At 41.2% G+C, this 25729-nt stretch overlaps 1 protein-coding gene across 5 annotated transcripts in view; it reads right to left on the bottom strand.

Annotated features, from left to right (window-relative positions):
- Positions 1–1168: 1168 nt before the first annotated feature.
- Positions 1169–25729, bottom strand: part of NFIA (nuclear factor I A) — a 396670-nt gene continuing 372109 nt past the window's right edge. For all 5 annotated transcript variants that reach the window (XM_032649031.1, XM_032649049.1, XM_032649023.1 and 2 more), the window contains one exon: positions 1169–8513. In XM_032649031.1, coding sequence (XP_032504922.1) covers positions 8496–8513 — 18 coding nt within the window. In that variant the 3' untranslated portion in view covers positions 1169–8495. The remainder of the gene's footprint in view (positions 8514–25729) is intronic.

Here is a 25729-nt window from a genome sequence, read left to right as displayed (position 1 = left end):
CTGTTCGTTTGAATAGTGCTTATTTTTCTCCTAGGCTGTACACCTCCGAAGAATTGTTGCCCGGTCTTTACTTACTTACTATCTCCAGCCCTTTGCATAGTCCCTGGTACGTAATAGGTACTCAAAAAATATTTGTTGAATAAACAATTGAGTCAATATATTGTAGTGATTACAGGATGGAAGTTGGAGCCAGACTTCTTGGATTCAGATCCTACCCTGCCACGTATTTGTTGAATGACTTTGGGTAAATCAGCGAATCTCTCTCTGCCTCAATTTCTTCACCTGAACAAGGGGGATTAGAAATAGTAGCGATCCCACAGCGTGCTTGTGAGGATTAAACGGATTAAGATATGTATTTATTTACTTGTCTTTGGTCTCCAAGCCCACCCTTCCGTATGCTGTTCTGTGCGGCTGGTAGTTTTCTCACGACATTTCCCAGACTCCTTTGCCAGATGGCTCCGGTTAGATCTAGCCAGTGAGAGACCCTGGCAGGAGCCTAGGAGTAGGAAGGAAAGCAAGAAGGGACTTCCTTCTGGGTTCAGTTCCTTCCCGCAATGTGACAGCTGCCAAGGACGGAGGCACCATCAGCCCCAGCTCCTTTCAATTCTCCCAGCACCAGTCAGGCTTTATTGCCTCAGAAGTGCTGATATCCTTGGCTGTGAACCCCTCGCCGGTCACCAGCTGCCCACGTCCTCTGAGAGGTCCGAGTACGAGCCATGTGGTGCCGCCGACCTTCACGGTAAAGATCCAAACATCATCTGTGGGAGGTCCCTCCTTGGAGCGCCTAGGTTCTAGTAACCCGACCTTTCACTTCTGTTTCCCTAACTTCAGGGGTGGTGGCTATACTTGTGTTGGAAAACCCTTTTCCTGGTGCCTGCCTGGGGCCCTAACTGACGGAATATCTAAAGCACTTAGAACAGTATCAGGCACGCAGTAAGCACTCTGTGAGTGTGAAGTTTTGCATCTGCCTAAGTAGGTAAAAAAGCCAGTATGGCCCATGAGGACCCTGTGAAGGGCGCAAGGTGCCTGACATCCGTCAAGGATAATGCAAACGCCACGGTGCAGAAAGACCGTCTGTCTTCCGCGGAAACTCCAATCCACACCCGTAACTGTCACTCAAACACTACCACCCAGGTATGACTTAAAGCAAATGATGACACAGCTTGCATAGCATTAGCAATTTTTTATTTTCCTTTTTTGTTGCATAGGAAATGCAGTACTTGCTTCCAGTAATTGTATTGTAATGTGAGAAGGTGGTAGCACTAATGGTTGAATACAAGAGTTAAACTAATCCACACCAGCTCAAAAAACCTGTGGAGATTTAGTTGAATAAGAATGGACGCCCACAGTGATTCTCAACCAATTACAAATTTTCACAGAACACAGTCAAACTAAAAGGGTATCTATGAGAGTCAATACAAGTATACTAGAGGCACAAGGGGCCCGGCTCATAAAAAACAAATGTCAAGCCAACTTATTAACACGGGGGTGTTTAGTGTCACAACAGCTCTCTCATCACTGGAAGTGTTTAATCCCCTCCCCGCACAATTTGAAATGAAAAAAAAACCGAGGTATCTTGAGCGGACAGATTACTAAGGGTGGTGGGAAAAGCCCCCGGTGAACTATGTTCTGGTAAAAGGTCAGGGCAGTAGGGGAGGGGGTCGTGTATTTGCCTTTGAAAGTCTTCCTTATGGACCTCCTAGAATCTGATAAAGCTCCAGCTCTGAGTCTAGCTAGTACCTCAGTGGTGATGCTACCAAATGCCTTTGCAGTGCAGAAAGGCAGTCGGAGACCAGGGAGAAAGGGCAGCTCTCTCAAGCCTCCATCCCAACGTAGCCAGTGGCCTTGTGGCCTTCGGTTGAGATGTTTGAGAAAAAAAAAGTGCTAAATTATAGACTATTACTAAAAAAAATTAAAAATAATAAGAGTAACACAAATAGAATCAAAAAGGGAAGAAAGCTCGTGTTATTTTAAGAAGCTGAGCGTAAAAACAGCAGGAAAAACAGCCCCATTCATCGGACACCATTTGTCCTTGAAACCGCCGTGGAGAGACACAAGTTCACATCGCACACGCTGGGGAGTATTTTCCACCCTCAAGGTGCTCTGGTTGGATTAGAGGTGGCACTTCCACCACATATGCTTGTGGTCCAGACATACTTCGGAGATTGTGTTATTTTAATTAAATAGATTCAGGAGTCCACAAGTGGAAATTCATGATGCATGGCACACAGGCAAGGTCCTGACCCCTACATGCTGCTGCCTCCCCCGTTACCATGCTCAAGGGCAGGTGGTCCCCCTTATCTTTCTGGGCATTTCTGGTATCTGCTCCCCACTTCCCCGGCCGCCTAATTTGATTATGTAACCCTTTGGGGCATAAAAGGCAGATCAGTGCTGGCTTAGGAAAAAAAAAAAAAAAAAGAGATGAAACATTTCATTTGGGAAGCAAGTCATTTCAAATTTAGACCAAAAAAAAAAAAAAGTTGTATTTTAAAAATCCCGTGTTAATAGCCAATTTCTTTTTCTTATGAATCGGGCCCAAAGTTTGTACAGTTTTATTTTTGAAGAAAATATTGCAACTGTGCGTGAAACTAAATAGCCACGTGATCTCATAAAGATTTTTTTTTTCTTTTTTTTTCTTTTATATGAGGAAGTCTGGTGTGAAGACGGATCAAGCATGGGTACCTGGCTGAACACTGTCCATTAAGAAAACGCTTCAGGATCAGCAAAGCTTCAGTCGAGGGTGAAGGAAAATGTCCCTCATTTGGAAATGTCCTCGGTGTCTTCAGAGCAGAGTTCTTGAAATTCAAATGGTCGTTTTGAGACAAAAGTCTTGCCAGGGACTGATTTTTGAAATCAAACACCCATGCTTGTCCCCTAGGAAAAAGAAAACAAAAAACAAAAACGAAAACAAAAACACAAGTAATACTGAATTAAGTAAATGTATACCTCCAAAATACTGAAAACAGCCGAAATCAAGAAAAGACAGAATTTGCATTCTCAGTGAAATACCTTTAAACCTAGCTGACAAGAACCAAGTCAGAAAAAAAGACTAACATAACTTTGAGGGATATTCATACAGTTCACTAAGCATTATGGAATAGCATGCATTAATATTGTACGGTTATTTTACATCACCTATACCAGAAGGTCCTGACTGACAGACAGCGAAGGCTACCGGTGTAGAAAAATCTTACTTCAGAAGAGCAATATAATACAGATTTCACAGGCACTACATTTTAATATATCAGGTATTATGCTGGTTTTCTTATAATTCTTTCTGTCCTAAAGCTGGCATTATAACAATGACCAAAAAGGCAAGGATTGAAGTAAACGGAAAGTAGATACCAAAGTTGATATAGTTTTTCTTCAGATAGATTAGTGCATAGTTCTCATGCAGATAAACACTGCTATGCATTTACACTGTTGGAAAGCAGAGTGAATTGAGCCCAAGTTGTCACATTTGTGTAAATCATTTTGTCAGCCTGTAATAGCACCATGTAATGGATTTGCATTAAACATTAAATTGATTTCAGAATTGGTGACACAGTATTCACTACAGTTAAGTGCTATGGAATAGCTTCAATGTTACCTGCTATATATCAAAGCAATTTTCATCCCACTGCTTTTTTATTGGAAAAAATAAAAGGAAAACATACACGACACTAATTAGACGAATGCACAGCCTTGGACGTGGAGAAGGCAGAGCGGGTTTACTGTCAAACAGTAAATACATGCATTGACTTCAGGACGAGATTGGCCTTGGAAGCTGATTTAAATGAAAGCTGTGCTGTGGGGCAGTGCAGCTTTCTGAGACTGTCTTATGTCTTAGGACAGATCTCGGAGCGTGGGTGGTGAGGTGCCACTGAAGCTCTCCGTACATTACCATGCCACTTGTGTTTTAAATTTGTTCTATGGAGGCCTGCTACCAGGAAAAAAAGAAAGAAAGAAAGAAAGAGAGAAAGAGAATGAGAGAGAGAGAGAGAGAGACCACCACCACTAGGGACAAACAGATATGATGCCAAGTACATTAAATGACATTCTTAGAAACTCCCTCCCCCCAAAAAAAACAATCACAAGGAAAAAAATTTTTTTCTTAATCCAGATTTCATAAATACTTTATGACACTGTAACTACAGAGTTCAAAGCCTATGAGGATAAGGGTTCGAAAAGTGAAAGACAAACTTTTTGAGATGGGTTTTGCATCTTCTGATGGCTGCCTGAATACGGTGACTCCGGGAAGTCTGGGTTCCTTTACACTTCACCGGTCAGAGTATGAAGAATATAAGCTTTGGGAAGTGTGCCTTGGCTTGCCCGTAGCCCACGCCTGACTGTGGGGCAGGGAGGAGCTGTCATGCCAGGGTATGAAGAAACAGAAAAGTTAGTTCAAACCTCAAAGGAAAGAAAAAGACTGTGGGATGGATAGAGTGGCATTGGAAAGAGGTCCTCTGCCCACGAATAATCAGACAAGGAGCGTTTTAGTGGCAAGGGGACGGGCCAGAAAAAAAAAAAAAGTATACAGAAAAATGATATGATTTAATGTTTGTGCCTCTGACTTCAGTTCCCAAAGAAGAAAATGGAGAGTTATTTGAGGGACTTATCTTTGCCAATAGTGTTAATGCCATTTGACGGGAGAGAAAAAATTCAAATGGATCTCAGAATCAAGGGCTGGGCCTCCAAACACGGATGGCCCTCAGTCTGTCAGTCTACACACCCCAGGTAGCAAAGTCTTCCTCAAAAATCTTCGCTTGACTTTGAGTCTAAAAAGGTTAAACACTCATATTGTTGGTGTTTCTTTTTTCCTGCTTGATCACAACTGAACTACAGTTTCCTGCTGCTTTCTGGACAATGAAACATGAACAAAAATATAACTTAGTGTGTTTAATACTTAACCCCTGTTCGTTATCACCCTAGACTGCCTCCCTAATGTTTTAAAGCCTTTAAAACATTTTTTTTCCTGCAAATCTGTTCAGAGTTCCCTAATTTTAGCTTCATCAAACTTAATACAACAAAATACCTTCAAAAATACAGCATACCTGTAACGTCCATTTACAATGGTTTTTCAGTAGACCTATACTTCTCAAGCATAGGAATATGCTATACCATTGAGAGAGAGAAAAAATAACTGTATTTAAATACTTACAAAAAAAAAAAAGGAAACAGGAAAGTTTTAAACTTAAATCCAGTTCCCAAAGGGAGGGGGGGCAGGAAAGAAAGAAAAGCCATTCTATGAACGCTGCCTTTATAATGAACAATCAGAAATTTCACTAGGCTAATTTGACAGAAATTTTTCCTCATTTAAACAACATTACAAAAGTCCTGCATTATAAAATAGGGTAGAATAAATCAGTGTAATCAATAAAACTATACAACAATACAAATTACATATCTTCTGAGTGGGCAGTTAATCTCTCTCTTTGCAGTCATGACTACAACATGCTCACTAAAAACAACTAAAACTGCCCAAACTATTGCTTAGTTTGTTTTGTTTTAAAAAAAGGGTGCAATTTTATTGTATATACAACCAATTTACTGGTAATACCTTGGCTTATCGCAAGGTTCTGACAAAATGTTTGTCTAGGCTTTTTTCCCTTCACTGTGAAGCACTGAAAGCTGCTATTTTTTTCTTTTTTTTTTTTTTTCTTTTTTCTTTTTTTAGTGCACATATGTCATAATAAAGTAATGCCCAGCTAAGTGCTATAGGGGAAGGCAAAGTATGCTGGCTGGCTAGAGGAAGTGACACCATATACTGACAATCACACCATACAACAGCGCCAAACGACTATTCAACCACTTATCAGACACATATGAAAATCCAAAATGTTTTATTTTATTTTTTTTTCCTTAAATAGAGATAACCAGTAAACAATTTTCAGAACTTGGAAGTTTAAAAACGTGCATATAAAAATGGGCATTATATACTTTGTATTGAATGTGGATTGACTGCAGTCTGCTAAGAAAAATGGGGTGTGGGAGCTGAAGAAAAGGGAAGTTGTCTTTTTTTTTTTTTTTAAGGCTTGCTTGTGAAAGGAACAGTTGTAAAAACAAAATTGCTTGAAGCAGGGTCAGCTTAGTGCTTCACAGTTTGACTGCTTCTCTAAGAGGAGCCCTTCCTGCGCACGTGCATTCAAAAATCACAAATAAAGTACAAAGACAGACACCTAAAACACACTGCGTCAAGTGCAGCACCGACTTTGGTCAAATAAAAAAAATAAAAGAAAAATTAATCATAGCTAAGCTTTTCTACACGATATAAGCAGGTATTGCATATTTTCATATATCTGGGGGCGGGGAGGGGAATAAAGGAAGACTCCAAATAAATTGTAAAATGCAGCAACATCCAAAATACTGATATTCTAAGCATCTACAGATCTCAGAATAGCACTGCCACTGACCACAGAGGACAATAAAGACTACTCCTATCTGCGGAACAACTAACTCTCTATTTAGTTCTAGATGTTGAAACTGACAATGGCTGACATAAAAGTCACATTTACAAAAAGTGTCTCCAAATGCTTGACTAGGGAAAAACCCCTTTCAATAGAGGAGCATGTGCAACAATTCCACAAATAATCGCTATCCAGGGCAAGGCACATTGATATGGAATTTTTGTTTTCGTGCAAATTAAGGAAAAAAAACAAAACAAAACAACATTGTTTCGGGGGGGAAAGATGAGGAGCAAAGTGTCTTCCCAAGAATTTCAGTTACTTGATTGTATAGGACAGTAGTAGAACCCTTCTGAAGGGCTGAAAAACATAGTTTAAAGGCAAGTGCCTAGAGTAGGGATTACAATATTGTGTCTTAATGCACTCTACTTTATCCTACATTAGCTATATAAAAATTAGTTACTAACACTAGAACATGCAGAGACTTTCTCTGATCAGCAGGGCTTGCCAACCAGAACGTATATATATGTATAGTATAGGAAACCTTCTTGAAGTTGCATGGGAAGCAAAGGGGTGCTTCGCTGTCTGGTAGAAAAATCACTTGCACTTTTTTTTGTTATTTTTTTGTTTGTTTTTTGTGGTTTTTTTTTTTTTTACATAAGATACAGGACATTTGGGGGTGCAAACTTTTATTTTTCCCTAACAAGTACCCTTGATCTGAATGGGCACCAGCATTTGTGTCAGTATTGGTTTCATTATTATTATTAATATTATTTTCCCATAGCCCAGTTCAGGGGCGCAAAGGTCTTTAAAATTTCTGGACAATCTCTGGAACAATGAAGTGTCTGATAACTGATAAATCTTATGTTGCCTGATACATGTAAAAATTTTCAGAATTGGCATAATCCATTATAGTGACTTCTAGCTTATAAAATTAACAGATACCATGATTTCATTTTAGTTATGTGCTTTGATAACAGAAAATAATTAATTAGCATTTAATGTAGTTAACATATTGTGGTAAAAGCACCATTAGATTTGTTTTTTTGTTTTTTTTTTTAAATTTTCCTTCAGTTTTTAAAGGGATACAAGTTTAACAATAAAAAACATAAAAAGCAAAAATAGCTCCCCTTTTTCTTGCAAGGCTGTTTTTTACCCCAATAATTTAGAGTCCTGGGGTGGGAGGACTTGAAAAACAAAAATAGAATTTTCAACAATCTCTATCTTACAAAGATATTTAGCTATCCAATGAAATTGCACTTTACTCAATTCAAAATTCGATTGTTTTGATTGATTCCTGTCAGTTTCTGTCAAAACAGACCATCTTCCCCATTTCCATGTGAATTTGTGTGTCATTGTTGAAATTGTTGAAAAAATTTTTTTTTTTTTTTTTTTTAATGTAAGTGCAGCATTTCAAAACGTTTAAAAAACTGAATAGTAGTAGTAGTAGTTTGCCATTTTCGGAATTATTCTGCAACGTGAGTGGATTCACTGTCCTTCCGGGCCATGTTATCTAGTTTACTGCTGACTGCTGAACCAAACCAAACTAAAAGAAAAAATAAAAAAGGAACATAACTGCGTTTTCTTTTTCCAATATGTTACAGAAAAACATTGCCCTTTGACTGTCCCGTAAGTTAGATATTGCAGATCTCAGCTACTACAAAAGACTTAGTTCTCCATGTGTCTCCTGACTGCTCAAGGAGGCTCACACCTGTGTGGGTAAATTCATGAAATACTGTGAAACAGCCGGGCTCCGTAAAGAAAGTGTGTCACAACGGGAAGTCAGTGAGCAAGGGTAGACCTTCTCCAGCCACACTGCCTAATGCTCACGCTACCACGGAAAACACTTCAAATGTTACAAAGCCCAACCATTTCCAGCACCATATGAGAAAATTACAACAGTCCCTAAAGTATTAAAAAAAAAAAATCCCAAAAGGTTATGGCCTTTGCTGTTGGACCATAATGCTCGCTGTTTCCATGTACAAGTTGATTTGATTCTCCCCTTCCAGTGACAGTGAAGTTGTAACTGCGCTGGGTTGAGGATGCGTCCATGTTACAGAGTTGAGAAGGGGTCAGGTGGTCTGTCTGGTGGATGGTGGGACGCTGCGACTTTTATCCCAGGTACCAGGACTGGAAGACAAAAGGAAAAGTGCAATTAGAGGCACAATTTGGAAAATAACACATTTTAAAAGTTGCCCTTCCAACGGTGAAATCAAGATCTACGTTAGGGACGAAGAGGGGATTCACTGGGAAAAGTAAAGGAATGACAAACAGTCAATCTTGAGACACTGAAAGCGATCTCACTCTTCTGAAATTGAAACTCAATGCCATTGTTGGGGTTTGCCAATGTTTTGAGTGTATCTTACAAAATAAAGTATTTATGTGCACTTGAAATACATATATGGGTTTTGCAGTCTGGAGAGGGCAGCTATAGGATGGCAGGAAGCTTCATCATCTGGTTTCTGATTGAACCCTCAGCACCTAGCACTGTGTCTGGAATAGAAGCTTCTCAACAAAGAAAAGTTGAATGAGTGGAGAATGGGCGAGGGGAGAGGTTCTGCGTCATGATGAGTGCCTTCTCTGATGAATTTCACAACGTCTCCTTTTCAATGAGATGTTATTGCCACATTCTTGTAACAGGCACAGATGATCAGCAGTGATATAAGAGTAAATGGAGCTATAGTAGAAAAAGTGCTGTACCAAGAATCCTGGGTGATTTAGGACGAGTCACAGCATCTCTCTTCTACTCAATTTCCTTAGATGTACATGAGGTAGATTTTATGGTGTAAAATGCTTCTCTCAAGCTCAATCTTTCTAAGATAATGTTTTCAAAAATGACGTGAAATAATCACGTGGTATCAAGATTTCATCCTGTTAGCTACCGTGATGTCCAAAGGAAAAACAATGAGGTCACCTGCATAGCCCTCGTTCACGCTTCCGTTCATTAGACATTTATTTAGACCCTTCCATATACCTGCTGGGCCCAGTTACCTTTTCCTTTCATAAATCCTTAGGTGATTAGCTTTGGGCAATAGTCTGATGATACGGCACTCTATATGCTGGCACTTCTTCTATGTTAGCTAAACAAAGTGACCAATTATGGTCTAATATCAGAGTCAGTTTCACAAGTGAAATAAAGTATACGGCTTTTGACAACTTTTCTCCAGAAATATCCTACCAAATTCACCACATTTATCATTATCCACAGAAAAATCATCAACCTCTAGCAAAAGTAAATGCTTCCGAAATCTCTGAGTTGACAGCATCAGAAAGGGTTACATTTGGGTTGATTCAGTCAGATGAAGGCTCATCCGTGTCCAAGAGATTCAATTAGGTAAAGCAGGGACTCGTTTGATCCCAGGATAAATGGCGAAGTGATAGCTACATGGAGGTTGGGATAAGATTTCCTGGTCACACAAGCTACCTTTGATCTCCAGAGGACTTGAAAAAAACCTAAGCCTAAACCGAAAAACTACTCATCCTGTATACTTTTAGATGTTATTCTTTGACCACATGCTTTGAGGAACACAATAAAGCCTCTTGTGTACTGAAAGGAAATCATCCTGGCAAATACACACGGCCTAAATCGAACTGGACAAAAGAAAGAAGAAGGGGGAAGAGAGGCGTGGGGAGGCGGACTCCAAACTGTTATTTCTAGTGGGCCTCCCGGTTAGCTGACGTGGATCCTAGTTAGAGCCGAGTCCCCCTCTAACAAAAGTCTCAAACTTTGGGTGCGGCGAATAATGCTTACAATTTCTGTTCTCACACTTTCTAAGTCAGTTGTGAAATTCCAGACTTCTTAAATCTGACACTGTGTCATAGTTCTCGAAGCAAGCACCTGGGACCCAGTGAGTCAGCAGAGGGAGCAGTTTTCCATACACAGTTTCTGGACACAACCTTGGTGCACTACAAAAATCTGCAGTGCCTCTACGCTTCTCTAAAAAAGCAAAGCAAAGGAAAAAAAAAGTTTCTTCACACATCTTACTATTCAGTGTGTGCCTTGCCGACAAGGTTACCCCAGAGCAGCTCTGTAATCCTTCACTGAAATAGGCTTTATTGATTGCTCTGGTCTATTGTTCTCTTTTCAAGTCCCCCAAGTTCAAGTTCATCCTGGTGTTACATCATGTCTGGTTGCTAAGAGCAACCAGACAGACCCAGACGTGACTATCATTAGCAAGAAACCCTCCGTTCTCCTCCCACCAACCTTCCAGTGGCTCTGACGTAGCAGGCTCACTGCAAACACATTGAAGTATTTATTCTGCCTAATTTATGACCTACACAGCAAGCAAGACCCCCACTCCAAAAACCAACACTGTTGTATATTTAATTAATCTGTCTTTCTCTGGCACTTGGGAAAGTTAGACAAAGGACTAATTATTGTGTTTCACTCTCCACACTTTTCTTTTGGGGGGTGAATATTTGCATGGGAAAGAAAACTACAGGCCCAGCCTTGGCCAACCCCACCCCCCCCCGCCCCTTTTTCTTTTTGCCCTATTGACATTTCATGAAATACTTTAGCTGCTTAAGGGAATTATAAAAAAAATGCGATGTGAATGTTACTCCTTCTGAGTTGGTATTCAGTAACACAAATCAACTCATGACATGTTTAAATTGAAATGCTAGCCACACACTCTCAGAGTTACTTTAAAGGTTAGTTTTTAATCAATAGAGGTTGCTGACTCCTAGTTTTTGAGCCGCGCACTGCAGCTCTTGGGCTTTTGTCTAACGTTAAAGCTTTCAAACTTTTTTTTTTTCCTTGGGATGATTTTAGCAATGATTTGCAGACACAGAAGGCTATTGTGCTCTGACCAGCAACATGTCACCAGAGGAGCGAGTTGCCCTGGGGTGGGGTGTCAATATGGCTCCTGAAGGCCTGGGTTAGGGGTCTTTAAGAACCCATGAAAAAAACTTAATTAACCCTTTCAGGCCCAAACCAAAACCTATTCTCAAACTTTTTCACTCCTATAATTTGACCATTAGTCCTTATTTCCACATTACACTTATCTTCATGACAATTAACCTGGCTACTTGACCAAAGCTTTCCAGAATGGGAAGTCAGCCGGTTAGGGGAACCACACAGGGATTTTTTTTTTGAATGAGGGCTCTTTGATTAAATAATTTATTTGTAGAGATGGCAGATAAACCATTATAATGCTAAAAAAAATCCATCCATTTCAACGAATGTTCTCATGATCAGTTTGTAGCTGAAGACCCTCCTAAGTCCACTACGGACGAGCGTGATCGTCGCACGTGTGTAAGCCACTCGACTTCTAAAAACTTCCATGAACTACGAATGATGTCCAGTGAACAAGGTAATGTTTGGAAAAGCCCATTTTTCTCTTGTGATGTTTTATTATAAAATCTATTATTCAAGCAGAGTGCAAGTTTCAAAACATTACTTGACGAATAATTCTGGGCATTTTCTTCTTGGAACGTACAAGAAAAATATTAAAGAAATCTGAGACTGTTAAATTGGTGGGGTTGAGGAGAAAATCACTGGGAAAGTGTTGCCACATTAAACAGAATTCATTTATGGAGAGTCAAAAAATTGTCTTCAGATATTTACTGACATAAGCTTAGGTTTCTTATGGTTTCTGCCTTCATATTTTATAGCCCTTCAATCTAACCTCCTGTATCCAGATGGACTACAAAGGAATCTCTGTCCCTTATCTGCAGTGAGTTCCAATATTACAATACAATATCGGATGATGTTATCTTGATACATTTACATTAAGGAAGTAAACACAGAGCTTTGATCTGTTATTTTTTTTCCTTGCGGACTCTCAGCTATAGTAGTTTTGGAGGTCCATAAATCCACACTCCCACGGGGGGCTCGAGTTAAGTACAATTACTCTGTTACATTCACAATTTCTACAGTTTGGGATGTGCTAAAGGAGGAGGGGAGGGGGCTGGAAGGGGGGGTAATTGTCCTCTCTCAGTGTTCAAGGTGAAACATCAAAAGAAATCTGCAGTCCAGGACCAGAGCTCAGCTTTCCTCTTCTCCAGTCAAATGAAGAAGTAATCTCATCAGGTTGGAAAGTGCTGACTAAGGATTTAATAAAGTGCCTGCAGATGTGGCGTCTCTAAGGTATTCAACTCATGTAATGCAAAACAGCTCCACACTGAATGTGCTTATAAAATTTCATTTAACCATTGCAGCGTGACTTTTTTTTTTTTTTTTCACCTTTCTCTAAGGAGTTTTATCACACTTCCCGCCCCTTAATTTACAGCTCCATGAAAGTTCGAATCCCATTCTGCCAGGATTCTGGAATACTCACAGTAGTCAGGTTTTATGAACCATAAACAACATCTATCCGGCTGCATCATAAGCAGGAAGCCTGAAATGGCTCTTGGTAGCTTTGAAAGCAGTCTCTTTCCTTTCCTATGTTGTAGGGAGAGCAATTAGGAAACTGAGGTTACTTTCTAAAATTTGGTCAGGAAGGTGCCTAAGACATGGTTGATGAAGACTCAACTTCTTAGCTAACACCAAACATTCTAATGCAAATAACGACTTTTTAAAAGGCTTTTAATTACACTTTTCACTAAGAGGGCAGGATGTATATTTTAGAAACAAAAGGAAACGCAGGTCTGTTTGAGATAGCTATATTTCACTTTAACCAAAAAAAGGGAGAGGGTGCTAAGGCTGGGGGTGGGGAGGGCGGAACAGACTGTGACGCAGCAGAATCTGTTTTTCAAATTAAAAAGTTAAACAAAAGGCCTCAAGGGCAAAGTTGAACACTGCGGAAGGAGGTTGTTAATGTGGAATCCAGAACTGGGTGTGACACTTTGCTTTCTTCTCCAGGCAAGGTGGGTTATTTCAGGACATTCACACACAGAAAACAGAAACACACAAATACAGGGAGGGAGGCCTCGGGCCCCAGTCCCCACTCCTTCCTACTCCATCAGCCCCCGGAGAGGATGCTGCCAACCAGTACTGCATGAGTTGCAGTCAACGTTTTTACTTCTCTCTTGAGAAGATGCTATCTCTACTGGGTCACACTAATCCAGTTAGTCATTTTTGGCTTCCTGCTCTTGTTCGATGAGCTCAAGCCCACCGTTTAGCCCAAATGAGTTGTCCTTGGCAAATCGGCCAGAGGTCTGGTAGACTCCCCTGCCCGCTTCTAATCCAATGGAAATGGACAGGGCCTCGGAGTGCACTCCTGGTTTCTCACGTTAGTATACATCATTTGGGAGTACTTCATCACTTACATAACAAGTACTAGCATCTACTGCGTTCTTTGTATGCTAGGCTCTGGGGATATAATGAATACAACAAATACGGTACCTGCTCTTAAGGAGTTGCCCTGCAGAAAGGAAGCGCTGGAGTTTAGACTTCTATATCCTTCAAGAGACCAGCTACCCTGATCTTCTCACAGTTGGATCTTTAAAAACTTATGTCAGCTGATAAGGCTGAGTATCCAACGTCTGAGGGACCCGGGACCTAGTCCCACTTTTTCCATTGACTAGTTGTGTGACTTGAAGTAAGCAGGCCTCTGTCCTCTGGCCCCCAGAGGACTACTGTAGGGCCATTCTGCATTCCATGAGGGGAAAGCAGTTTCTAACACTGGCTCCTTCTGACAAAGGTGACACGCTGTACCCAGGTGTCAGTTATCGGTCTTGCCAGCCACAGGCTTTGATCTCTGCAGCCATTTTTCTTGTGTGATTTTGTTAATTAAAGAAAGTCTGTTTTCAATAACACTAAACCAAGACTTGTTTATTGTACAGGAAACTACTAAAATGTTAATGGGCAGTGACTGGCCCTGCTTACCTTTGCGGCCTTATCTTTTCACTGCTTGTACTCAACACTCGTGCGGTGTTAACCTTCTTCCAGATCCCCCAAAGCCAAATACTTTCTCTCTGCTGGGCCTTGGCGAAGGGGTCCCCCTCTCCTTGGCTTTGCTAATGCTGGCTAGTCTTTGCCATCTCAGATTATCAGTCCCTTCTTCCAAGGGGTCTTTCTCCAGGCCTTTAGTCCCGGGGTATTCCCTCTGTCCCAGTCACTGAACTGTCATGACCTATTTTTTTTCCTTAAGAAAACGAACTGTCTTCTTGCATGTGGCATCTCCAGAGGCTTAATAAATACTGTTGAATAAAGGAAGAATGGAAGAAATGAGGTATCTCCAAGGCTCCCCAAGCCTGGTGCCGGTTACTCCAACAAGGCATTTAGATGGGTGACTTCTAGTACGGCTGTGCCACATCCATGCTCATGTCTCATGTCCACATCTCCCCAGGTGAAGGTGCTCTCCCCAGGGAGACACAGGTCTCCACAAGCCGCCCCAGGCAGTTCTGATGGAAAAGCTCTTGTGACGGGGCCAACTGCAGCCAACTACGGCCGTAGCATGTGCAATAGTTTTGTAACATGGACCGTGGCCTACTTACTACGAGTGCAGAGGAGTTGTCCAAACCACCACTCCCTGGAGAGTGACCGGGCTGCTCCCGGCCGAGACCTCCGTTTGGTTCAAACCTCAAGACGGGAAAACACTAATCTTTTTACCCAATAAGCCATCCAGCACCTCCAAACCTTGAGAGTACATACACAATCCAATTATTCCAACGGTCGTTCCAAAGTCTGACTCTTTCACCGTATTCCAACTTGCCCTAGTGTCTGCCTCACCATCAAGTAAAGTTCTTTTTTCTGGTTTCCCTTTACGTTTTTATCAAGCAATCTTTTACCTTGTGAAACCAAAGACTTCCGAATTAAAAACTGCACTCTGGCTCACTCAGATTTGCTCTGCCGACTTACTGGAGGGCTGAGTGCACAGTGGTGAGAGGTGGGACACTGGAGTCAGAGTTAACAGAATCCCATCATTTAACTAGTACACCATTACATGCTAGTTAAGTGATCTTAGGTAAGTTAGTTAGCACCGCTGCGTCTCAGTTTTAGACTCCAGGAAATGGAGATAACAACTTTATCAGTTTTTGTGGGGACCGAATTAGCTAATGCCTGGAAAGAGACAAGTACCGAAAAGCCGAAAACCAGGGTAGATGTGTTCTCTAACTATAAAGTGTGTACAGGCCTTAAGGTCCACAGGAGACCTACAGGGGACCAGTTCCCTTGGAAAGGCATTGATCAACAAGGCGGCTTTCTCTCATTTAATGATATAATTTCTTAGTTAAAGGTAGCAGTTGCATCAGTTCCATTTCCCCAGTTGCAGAAGAAAGTTCTTGAGAAAATAAAAATCTGTCTTTAATTGCGGTATTAAAATCAGAGCAGCGAAACCAACTGCACAAAAGGAATTGGCTCAAGTTTATGAAAGGCATTTGGGCCCTTGCCTTGCAAGGCTGAACTGCATGCCTTGGAAGTTGGGGATGAGGGGGAGAGGGGATCCGGGGTCGGGTGAGGGGGAGGGAAGGGGGGAAGAGGGGGGAGGGTGTGGAGGGAGGGAGTAGTCAGGCAACCAAGTGGGACAGAAACAATCCTATTTTGGTTTTTGTTAGCGAATGGCATACTACATAGATCAGAGACTTCTTATAAAATACAAACCCCCAGTGTACACAAAGCACAGGAAAATGTGAGGAAAAAAGGGAAAAACGAAAAGCAGCTTAGGGTGTGTTAACGCTGCTATTCTGTCAGCTTAAAGAGTATTTTATGCTTGATCAACAGCTCTTTTTTATTGTGCTTTTCTTTCATTCATTCAAGACATCAAAGCCAGGCACCACCAGTGTACCTGCCCTTCTGGAGCCGCTTGAGAGGGGGTCCTAATGAAGCACGACTCTGGGAGCGGAGACCCCCGTGGACACGGCAGTTCAAAGGGAATATTTCAACAATGATTACATTTTGTAAATCTTTTTATGAAAGAGACAGCTTATTTCCTGCTTTTTCATGAAAAATAGATTATCCATTAAAGTGAGCCCACGCCACGGAAGCTGCTTGAGATCTGAGGTGCAGCGTGGAGATTAAGGGAACAAGGACCCGATGAAATCGTCCAGAGTTCCTATCTATTTGCCTACGATGGCACCACGTCTGCTCTGGGAGGAGCCCGGACGGTGCGCTGGACGGCTCTGCTGAGGAAAAGGCGGTGACCAGGGTGTTCTGAGGTTGATTTTTCAGCTTGGGCCTTGTGTCTTATTATTTGTGCTTTAAGATGTTTTTTGATTCCACAAAGTCCAGCCAGATATCAGAAGGCATCAGGCAACCCCTTTTATTGCACAAAAGTAAGATGAAAGATTTTAGTTACAGATTCATTAAATGCTGTACTTTATGCTCTGAAAAGGGACGACCCCTTTTCCGTATGGGAAGTTAGCCATAAAAAAAAAAGCTGGCTCTGGGCTGAAGATACAATACAGGCTTTATTATTGGCTAATGTCAGCCCCAAAGGCAAAAATAAAGAAGGCAGCCTGGCCCTTTGTAATTTCTGATTTTCAACATTAAATAATCTTTCCCCTAGTCTTTCTTTCTTTTTTCTTTTTTGGCGGCAGGGAGAGTTGAGGGGAACAGGGCAGGAAGAGAGTATGATTTCCTGGGGAGCTATGAAATGAAAAAAATGTATGTTTTCTACACATCAGATTCCAATTTTAATTAAATGCCTGCTGTCTAACAAGTGCAGACGGTCACACTTGGGGCTGGCCCAATGGTGGCCCAGGGAGGTAACCTTTCTGGTTTAAAAAGAGAGGCGTGGGAGTGGAGGTCGGCGCTCAGCCGAGCGTGGCCACATTACAATAATCACGCCACCGAGTGCTTCCCCACTCCTGCTCTTCCCCCAGAGCCGAAAAGCTCTTCCCAAACATGACTCAGGTTCACAGTAAATCTATCATGTAGATTTACTGTTCCGATTGTGCAGGTAGATAAAATCTGGTAAGGAAGAAAATAACATTGAAGTGAAAAGTTCAGTAATTTCAAAAATTCTCCCGGAGACCTCCTGCAAGAGAACGACAGAAGACCTGCTACTTTGCCAGAAACGAATTCCCAAACGAACCTTTCCAGTCAAGGAGCCCTTTAGGCACTGGATGGTACTTGCCCCCTGTACCCATTCCCACCCCCACGGGTAACCTCTTTGCCGGGCCCCGAGCACAGGTCTTTGCTTCGGACCTTCTCTGTTCCCTGTCCAGGGTCCCTCCTTATGTCCTTTCCAGTCCCCATTTCCTGCCTCCCTCCACCCACCCCTCCAGCCAGTCTCTCTCTCTCTCTCTCTCCCTCTCCACCTGTGTTCGATCCCCCACAAGAATGATGGCAGACCCCCACTCTCTCAAAGGCTATGCAAAGCAGCAGCCCTCCCCACTCCATACACTGGATTAAGAGGAAGGAAGAGGGCACACTCAACTGCAACCGCAACTACCCGCCTGGCAGCCGGGACGGAAGCTTGTGTATTGAGCCAAACAAGTGAGGCGCAGAGGCAGGATCAGGACAGAGCGCAGAGCAGGTTGTAGCATCTCGGTTCTCAGATTCTTGAGAGAAGAGAGCGAGAGTACAGTAAGATGCAACTCAGCACCGGACTCTGAGGCAGGGGCCTGGGTTCAAGTCTCGGCTCAGTCACTGGCTGCCCTGCGATTCTGGCTGCTCTGGTTACACTACGAAGATCCCGTTCCCACACTTTTACCTTCTGGGAACACCTGCTCTTCAATTGTATTGGTCCAGGAGTCAACTTTTCCTTGTTCACTGTGTAGATGTGATACTGGCAGGGATAAAACTGTTTATATCCCTCACTGAGGTTAGAAGGAGCTTGACCATGGAAAAGGTCAGAGACCTAAATTCTAGTCTGTGTGACATCAGGGGTCACAGCTTTACTTATCTGCAGAACAGGCCTCAGTATACCAGTTGTTATAATATTATTATATTATTTGGGGGAGGAAATAACAAACATAGAGACAGATCTTTGAAATACTGGCCTAAAATGTAAGCAGCGTCATTAAGGGAGGCATTGGTGTGACCTAGATGTCACCCGATGGGGTTAGGGTTTCATCGGAGCCAACTGCCCTCGATAAAAGTGGAATGATTTCCCCAAGTCCAGTCAAAGCTCTTACGTGACATCCCTGAAAGCACAAACTAGGGATCAGTGAACAATGCTTTCCTCCTCCTTCTGAAAATGTGGTAGGATTTAGGGTTTTATGGCAACAAAACTTGTCTTTGTTAAGACGTGACTTGCAAAACAAACCCACATGGGGGAGTTGGCAGTTTCAAATGACAGTACTTTTTTTTTAATGCTGAAACAGCAAATGCTTTTTATGTTCAGATTTTTTTCCTTCTATATTTGTAGATTAAATTTACAACTAAGCAATATTCACTACTACAAACAATTAGACTCTTCCTGAATATTCTTCCAGGGGAGGTGAGTTGGAAGCTTCTCGGTAGGGCTGGGTTGGGGGATTGTGCAAAGGTGAAATCCCACAGCATTAAGGGTCTCCGTCAAAGGTCTTATCAATGATTTGGACGTGAACATAACATATGGGATCAGCAGAGCTGCTAGGCTTCCCTGTCAGGAATCTATGCTTCTGGGAGAGAGGTAGTACCATTCTAACACAGAAAATTTAATTCATTTTTACCTTTTAGTAATGACTTTAAAGATGGTGATTTCATAAGCAAAGATTCCTGAAGACATATTTAAGAATGTGTCATAAAATTAAGCACGCAAACAAAATCACTTACTTTGTTTTCAGATGAATTCTACTTGGTAGTGCTCTCCTAGTAACTGAGATTTAAGAACAAACTCAGAACTCGTACACACAGTGCCGATTTGGAACAGTTCCATACCTATCACTTTATTATATTTTAATGACACCAGTTACAGATTGGATGATGGTTATGTGTTCTTTGGCTTTTTAAATACCGTTTTCTCTTGTTAAATCACCCTATGGCTAGGAGATCCCATTGTTCACTTTGCAAGAATGGTGGCAAATTCAAATGACACATATTAACTTTCTTTCTGATTCTGCGATCACAAAAATCTTGCAAAGATGCCACCTTGTGCTATCCTAAAGGCAGTTCAGTTAAAAAAAAAAAATTACTCGAAGACTCTCTTTTCTTTTAAAGAAGTGAATTGTCTGAGCTGAAATATGGCTTCCTGTTCTACTGCATCGGCTTTCTGTGTTGTTCTCCAGGAACAGGTTTACAAGTTCAAGTTCAGGTTTAAACTAAATAAAACACTCCTCAGGAGTTTATAACTGAGCCTCATTTACATGGGCTCCCTCTGAACTCTACCGGCCTCTGTACACTAGTTTCCAAGGCTTGGGGGAGGAATGTTTTACAGTTGGAATCTGTACTGCTTTCTCAGGCATTTTAGACTCAGAGGCCAGGCAACAGCAAGCTTTAGTTAGTATTAAAAGTTTCCTCAGATCTACTATAAAGTCAAAGAAAGAGGGGAAGAAAGACAAGGCCAGGCCTGGATCTTCTTAATTTTCCCGATAAGGCTTTCGTGGTAACATTCCAGTTAAAAAGATTCTGGATGCAAATTCTAGAATTCCATAGTCGTGACTTTAGATTTCTCTGAAATCATTTTCAACTCTTTGTGGAAAGTGGTCAATGCATACTTATTCTCTCCAAATATAAGACCTAGGGTTTGTGTAAACTGGTTTTCTGACTTGAAAAATACAGTTTAAAAAGTGTTATGAAGATAAATGTCCCCAACTCAGAAGGGACTCCTTATTATGTTTATGAAAAAACCTAAGGGATTTTTGAGGTCAAAAAGATCTCAGGGATTTTCCAGCCAACAAAGTTACACTAGAGAGGAAGAAATGGCTATTTTTGGTTTAGAAGCTTGAAGGGTTGAAGTAGGGCTTCTGAGATGCTCATAGAAATCAATCTGGAGAGAACTGGTTTCCTGGCTGACTGAGATTAAGACTCAGTCTCCTTGCTAAGCAAGGGTCCTGGAGTTCAGAGAAAGCAGTGATGGTCTTTGTGGACAGAAATGGAAGGAGAGTGGGACAAACAATACCAAGAACTCTGCCACTCAACTTCTCTGTGAATTTGAGTTTGGCAAGAAAGTGGGTACAGCAATAATAAACCAATGCTTCAAACACCTGAGTGTTACTCTATAGCATCTCGGCCCTGGAGCACTTTCCTGATAGGTGAGCATACCCGGCATTGCAGGGTGTGGCATTCCCAGTACTCCAGCTTCAGCAGCTGCAGCCCTGCACAGTGACAGGTAATAAGTCAGATAAACAGCTCAAAAGAAAGCACTGCTGTGGGGATTCAGAGAAGAAACTACCTGGCTCAGGGAAGATGGACTGAGTCCATTGCGAATCTGGTCTCAGTTTGTGCCTCTGATTAAGAACACCTTCCTAGCACCGTGGTTGTGAGGATGAAGTGAAATAATACATGAAAATATGGAAGTGTTTTGTCTTTTAACTTAAGTTAAACTAAGCTGTTAAACAAAGGTGATGCTTTTTTTTATGTATGTGTCTTCCTTTCTGACATGGGGAAGACAGAAACCTCATCTCTATATGCTAGCCCATATAGCTTCTTGGCCTGGTACATAATGGGCAGTCACTTTTCTTGGATAAATATAGTAACAGCCTGAGTATGCTGGCTATATCCTCTTTTCTCTCAATCTCTTGAACTTAGCCTAGCTCAAATGCTAGACGCATTAAGGATTTTTAAAATACTAAGTTTCTTCTATTGGATAAAGACACGAATAAAAGTAGAATCCACATAGATGATATTCTGTAGAAATGAACGATAAAATTAGTTTCTTTGGGGGCGGCGGTTAACTTATGACGACTGAATGAAATCAGGACTCACAACCCTGAGAGTTTCTCTGCCTTTGGTCAGGAACGATTGGCCAAGCTGCAGAAAGATAATAATTTGCATATGTGATAGTCTCTACTGTACCATTGGTCACTCATTCCCAAATTACTGAGAATCACATGTTCTTTCCTTTGTCTAGTTTTTGTTTCTCTTCTTTCTTACTCATAAATATCTATCCAATTTTGACTCATTCTCCACTATCCTTTGAATTTCTGCCTTAAGGGTTGTTGCAGGAAACAAAGTAAACATAACTGCCAACGTCAATTTTTTTTTTTTTTTTTAAGTAACTCTGGCAAAATGGTGGATGGGAGGAATTCGATACTCAAACGCTTTGCAGATTTTCCTGAGGATTTAATCTATCCATGCAGCTCTTAATTCTTCTGAAGACAAAATAATTTGATAGTTGACCTGATAGTTCAAAAAGTTTTACATTCATCAGTGTGTTGGTAGGCAGATGCAGATCTAATGTTATTTCATTCATGCTGAATCTTAGGGCAAAACAGTAGTCTCATCCTTCAGCAATTTTCTTTTAGAAACAGAGGCCACCAATTTGGAGACATGCTCGTTGGATGGAGCTACATGGAAGGCACAGGATGAAGAGGGCAAGCTATTGCCTGAACACAAATTAGGCCCTTGGAGAAGCTGCCTTGTCTCTCCTGCACCCTTAGAGTTATTCAGTGGGTACCATGCCTCATCTTACTATGGAGCTTAATTCTGTGCCTGGTTCTTATTCAAAGCAAGCAGCCAGGAAGGGGTGCAGAGGGACAGTCCAGATTTGACATCACTGTCCCAGAACTGAGGAACACTAGAGAATTCCATAAGGAGTGTCATTCTGCAGTTCTTGTTTTACAAAGGTCATTGTGATGCAAGGCCAAGGGGAAGAGCCATGCAAATAGCGTTCCTGGAAGATGGTGGGGGTGGGTTAAGGGAAAGGATTATGTTATTAGGAGGGAGGGGTGAAGAGAATTTGGTACATCTTTAGACTTTGACAGGAAAAAATATTTGGGAAGAAGCCAGCAGAGAGACACAGCCTGGCCCTAGCTGAATGGTAATGATGGAACTAATAGCAACATTGAGAGCTATCCAGATACCAGAGAGAACAACTGGCAGATATTAAAATCATTATAAGATGTGAAATTATACCTCTTGCTGCGTCATTATCACTACATTTCATAATATTTGTCTAGAAAAGCACACAAAGCCTATCAGGTTAAATTAATCCTAATGATCAATTTCAGTTTTTATTCTAATTAAACGATTTCAATTTAATTAATGTGAGCACAGAAATTAGGCAGAATTACAGATGTAAATGTTGAACTTTAAATCAAAGGTCCTCCCTGCTCCCTGCCTCCTATAAAAGTACCTTAAAATATTTGCCTGTGAAAGTAGATGGGAGCTTTAACCTTTGTCTGCACTGTGAAGGACAGAAGTTAGAAGAATACACCACCGAAAGCTTCCCCAGAGCACAGACAGAAGCACAGGTTTAAAAACCACCCACGCACACCCACACCCACATGCACACAATACTAGGTGGTAGTGTGTGAAGATAAATTCTGCACGGTGAACTTTGGAAGTACGTGCTTTTGTTCCTCAGGATTCCAATGCACTTGGGTCAGTCTAATGGATACTGAACTTCTATAAAACACCTCTGTAAAATAGAAACTGTGCACCCATATCCTAAGCCACATATTAAACTACCAGTGCCTTCCCTCTCTGGTGTCAGAAACCTTGCCTCTCAGACCTGCTTTGCCTCTGATCAGCTGTGTGGCTTCACAAGTCGTTTCAGCTCCCTGAGCTTGGGCCCTCTTGTTTGGAGGGGCTGTTTTATCAGAAGCATACATGCTTTTTTCCAAAATGCACTTAAAGTCATATCTGAAAAATGATGGGGTGTGGAGGTGACAATCTTTAAGAAAACTATCGGCTTCAGGATTCTGAGTTTCTGTAACTTCCCAAAATACCAGCGTCTTAAAATGGATTTGCAAATGGCATGGGGGTACCATGTGTCTGAGTCATCCTATAAACACCTTTAAATAACCTTTCTTCTCCCTTAATAAAAATCCAAAGGAGATGGGATCCAGAGGTCTACAAGTTTGAAGAAGAAAAGGACCTGTAAATGGATTCTTTTCCTACAAAGAAAAGATAAAGATGGCAAACATATGAAACAGAAAAAAAGATAATGAAAAGAAATGCATGTTCTTTTTTTTTTTTTTGTATTTAAAAAACTTGTCCTGGTGAATCATACTTAATAACAGGTCTGTAGTGTCACAGAGTCTTGGTCTTAGAAGAATGTTATATGCAGCGTAAGGTTCTATGTTATTTCTCTTATCCATAAGATAGCCACAGCTTCTTTTCCCACAAATAAGCCTTCATCCACGAGCCCTCATCATGACTTGTTCACAATTGTATATGAGAATTATTTGACAGCAATCAATCCACTATTATTGTTTGGGGACATTAAAGGAGAACAGCAGAGTAATTTAACAATATAGTTGATTAGTGTAATAGTCATCATTAAATTTAGTAATAATAGTGGGATTTCTCCTTACCTTGGTTAATGATCATGGACAATTCATTTCTTGACTGCCAGTGGTAGAAACGGTTTTTAAAATATTAACTTCTGCCCCTTGGGAATGACACTTAGCCCATCACATTTAATTTTTGACGTTCACTGAACAGCATGATCTTAATCTCTTGATTTTATCATCTTAACTAGGAAACATTAAAATATGGATTGACTCCAGTTGGCAGGAATCTTTATGTTCTTTTCACTAAAAAAGCTATAAATCCAATGGTTGACCTTTTATTTCCAGGTCACAAATGACACCCACTCACTTTTGTCCATTCACATAGGATTTATGTTAGGGTCTACAGGTATAAGCCATGAAAGTTGAACTTTAATGAAATGTCTTTCAAAGATGTGCACTTAACCAAAAATGTCCCACAAAAAATTAGCGGATGGCCTTTTAAAAACGTCTATTATATCTTCAGGTTCACTGCTGGCTTCAACTAAGGCTATTTTTCACTTGTAGTAAGTTTTTTTTAATAGTAGCATTTTTCTAAGGATATAAATTAGGCTTGTGTTTGGGATGATAATAGTACCTTAGTTCCCAATTTAAGTTTCTAAACTGAAAGAAGATTTCTGAAATGTTCTCTTTACCATCACCATAATTCATCTATCTCCAGCTGAAAAATGTTCCTTGTCGTTTTTCACAGAATCAATTGTATTGATGGGAGGTGTTCTGTGTTGTCAATCAGGGAAATGTGATTTGATGGGACCCCAAAGCAGTGAGATGGGGGAAGGAATACCAAACCTGCTCAGGTCCACGCTATCTGAGTGAGATCAATGTTTCCTATAAAACTCTTCCTGTCATGTAGCGCCCTGTCACAATTAATAATGTAGAAGGAGCTGATTAACTTAAGTAAAGTGCTCTCTGCTGTGTAAACACATAAAGATCTATGAGGCAAAAAAGGGGGGGGGACAGGAAAGAACAAAACTTCATTTTTATTTTTCACGTGGAAACGTTCTCACTTTCCATTCTTCTCTTGTAACAATTACTGTACCAGCCATTCTGACGGAGTCGATAAATTGATTTGGGTCTTGATGCTGCAGAAAAGCAGACTGATCTGAGACACCATCATCTGCATTGGAGAGTGTGTGTGTGTGTGTGTGTGTGTGTGTGTGTGTGTGTGTGTGTGGTGGGGCTGCACTTTGGTGGCAGAGGGCAAAGGGGCAATGTCAGGAAAGGCACATCAGCATTGTTCCAGATGGGAAATTAAGGCTCTAACACGGAGCTTCTGGAATGGACAGATGCATGCATGTGTGTGCGCATGTGTGTGCATGTTACGTGTATGCATGCGTGTGTTGGGAATGGATGGAGAAAAAGAAGCCTTCAACTTGGCTAAAGGATGCAGCCTAAGTAATACAGTATGCACCACTTATTTAAGTCCCGGCGGTATTTCAGTCACTCACAGCCATCTGCAATTCAATGAGGATCACCACCCCATTAGAGCCCGTCATGTCAGCTGCGTATCTGACAAAATAAACATTCAGAAACGGTGCTCCTAGGTTCATAACTTGTTTTTTGCACTGGATTTTTTTCTTCTCTCCCTCATCCAGCATAAAGTTTAATAGGTTTTTAATATGAAATTATACCATACATAGAAACTCTCCATATACATTCCTCAGTGTATTTTTCCTCACAACCAGAAACTGAAGCAGTTAGCTGAGCTTTAACTTGCTTCTTGGGAGTATGCTAAGTATGTTCTTAAAAAATAAATATCATTCCACTAGCTAGTGAGAGAATTAATGGCACAGTTTATGGAAAATGGACATGGGAGGATGGAGGGAGAGACGACGCAGCCCAGGGGAACAATTACCAGATTACCTCTGTGGTTCTCACCATATTAACATTTCTATGTCTCTACTGGCAATCACGGGTCCCTGGTCCCAAAGATGAAGGAGATGCATCCTGCCTCACTTCTGGTGCTGACGGAGGTTCCATTCTAAGGAGTGAAAAGGCAGCAGCAGCACACGTCAGCTTTCCCTGTGCCAGGGTGGGGTGCTGGGGGCTTTACATTCTAACCATATTGAATTTTCACAAAACTCTAAGTGGAATGCACAATTAATTTATAATTTTAAAAATGTGACATCTAAGGGTCAGAAAGG

The sequence above is a fragment of the Phocoena sinus genome, chromosome 1 (assembly GCF_008692025.1).
Source record: "Phocoena sinus isolate mPhoSin1 chromosome 1, mPhoSin1.pri, whole genome shotgun sequence".
NCBI classification, from domain to species: Eukaryota; Metazoa; Chordata; class Mammalia; order Artiodactyla; family Phocoenidae; genus Phocoena; species Phocoena sinus.
This window is presented reverse-complemented; position numbering and strand designations above follow the sequence as displayed.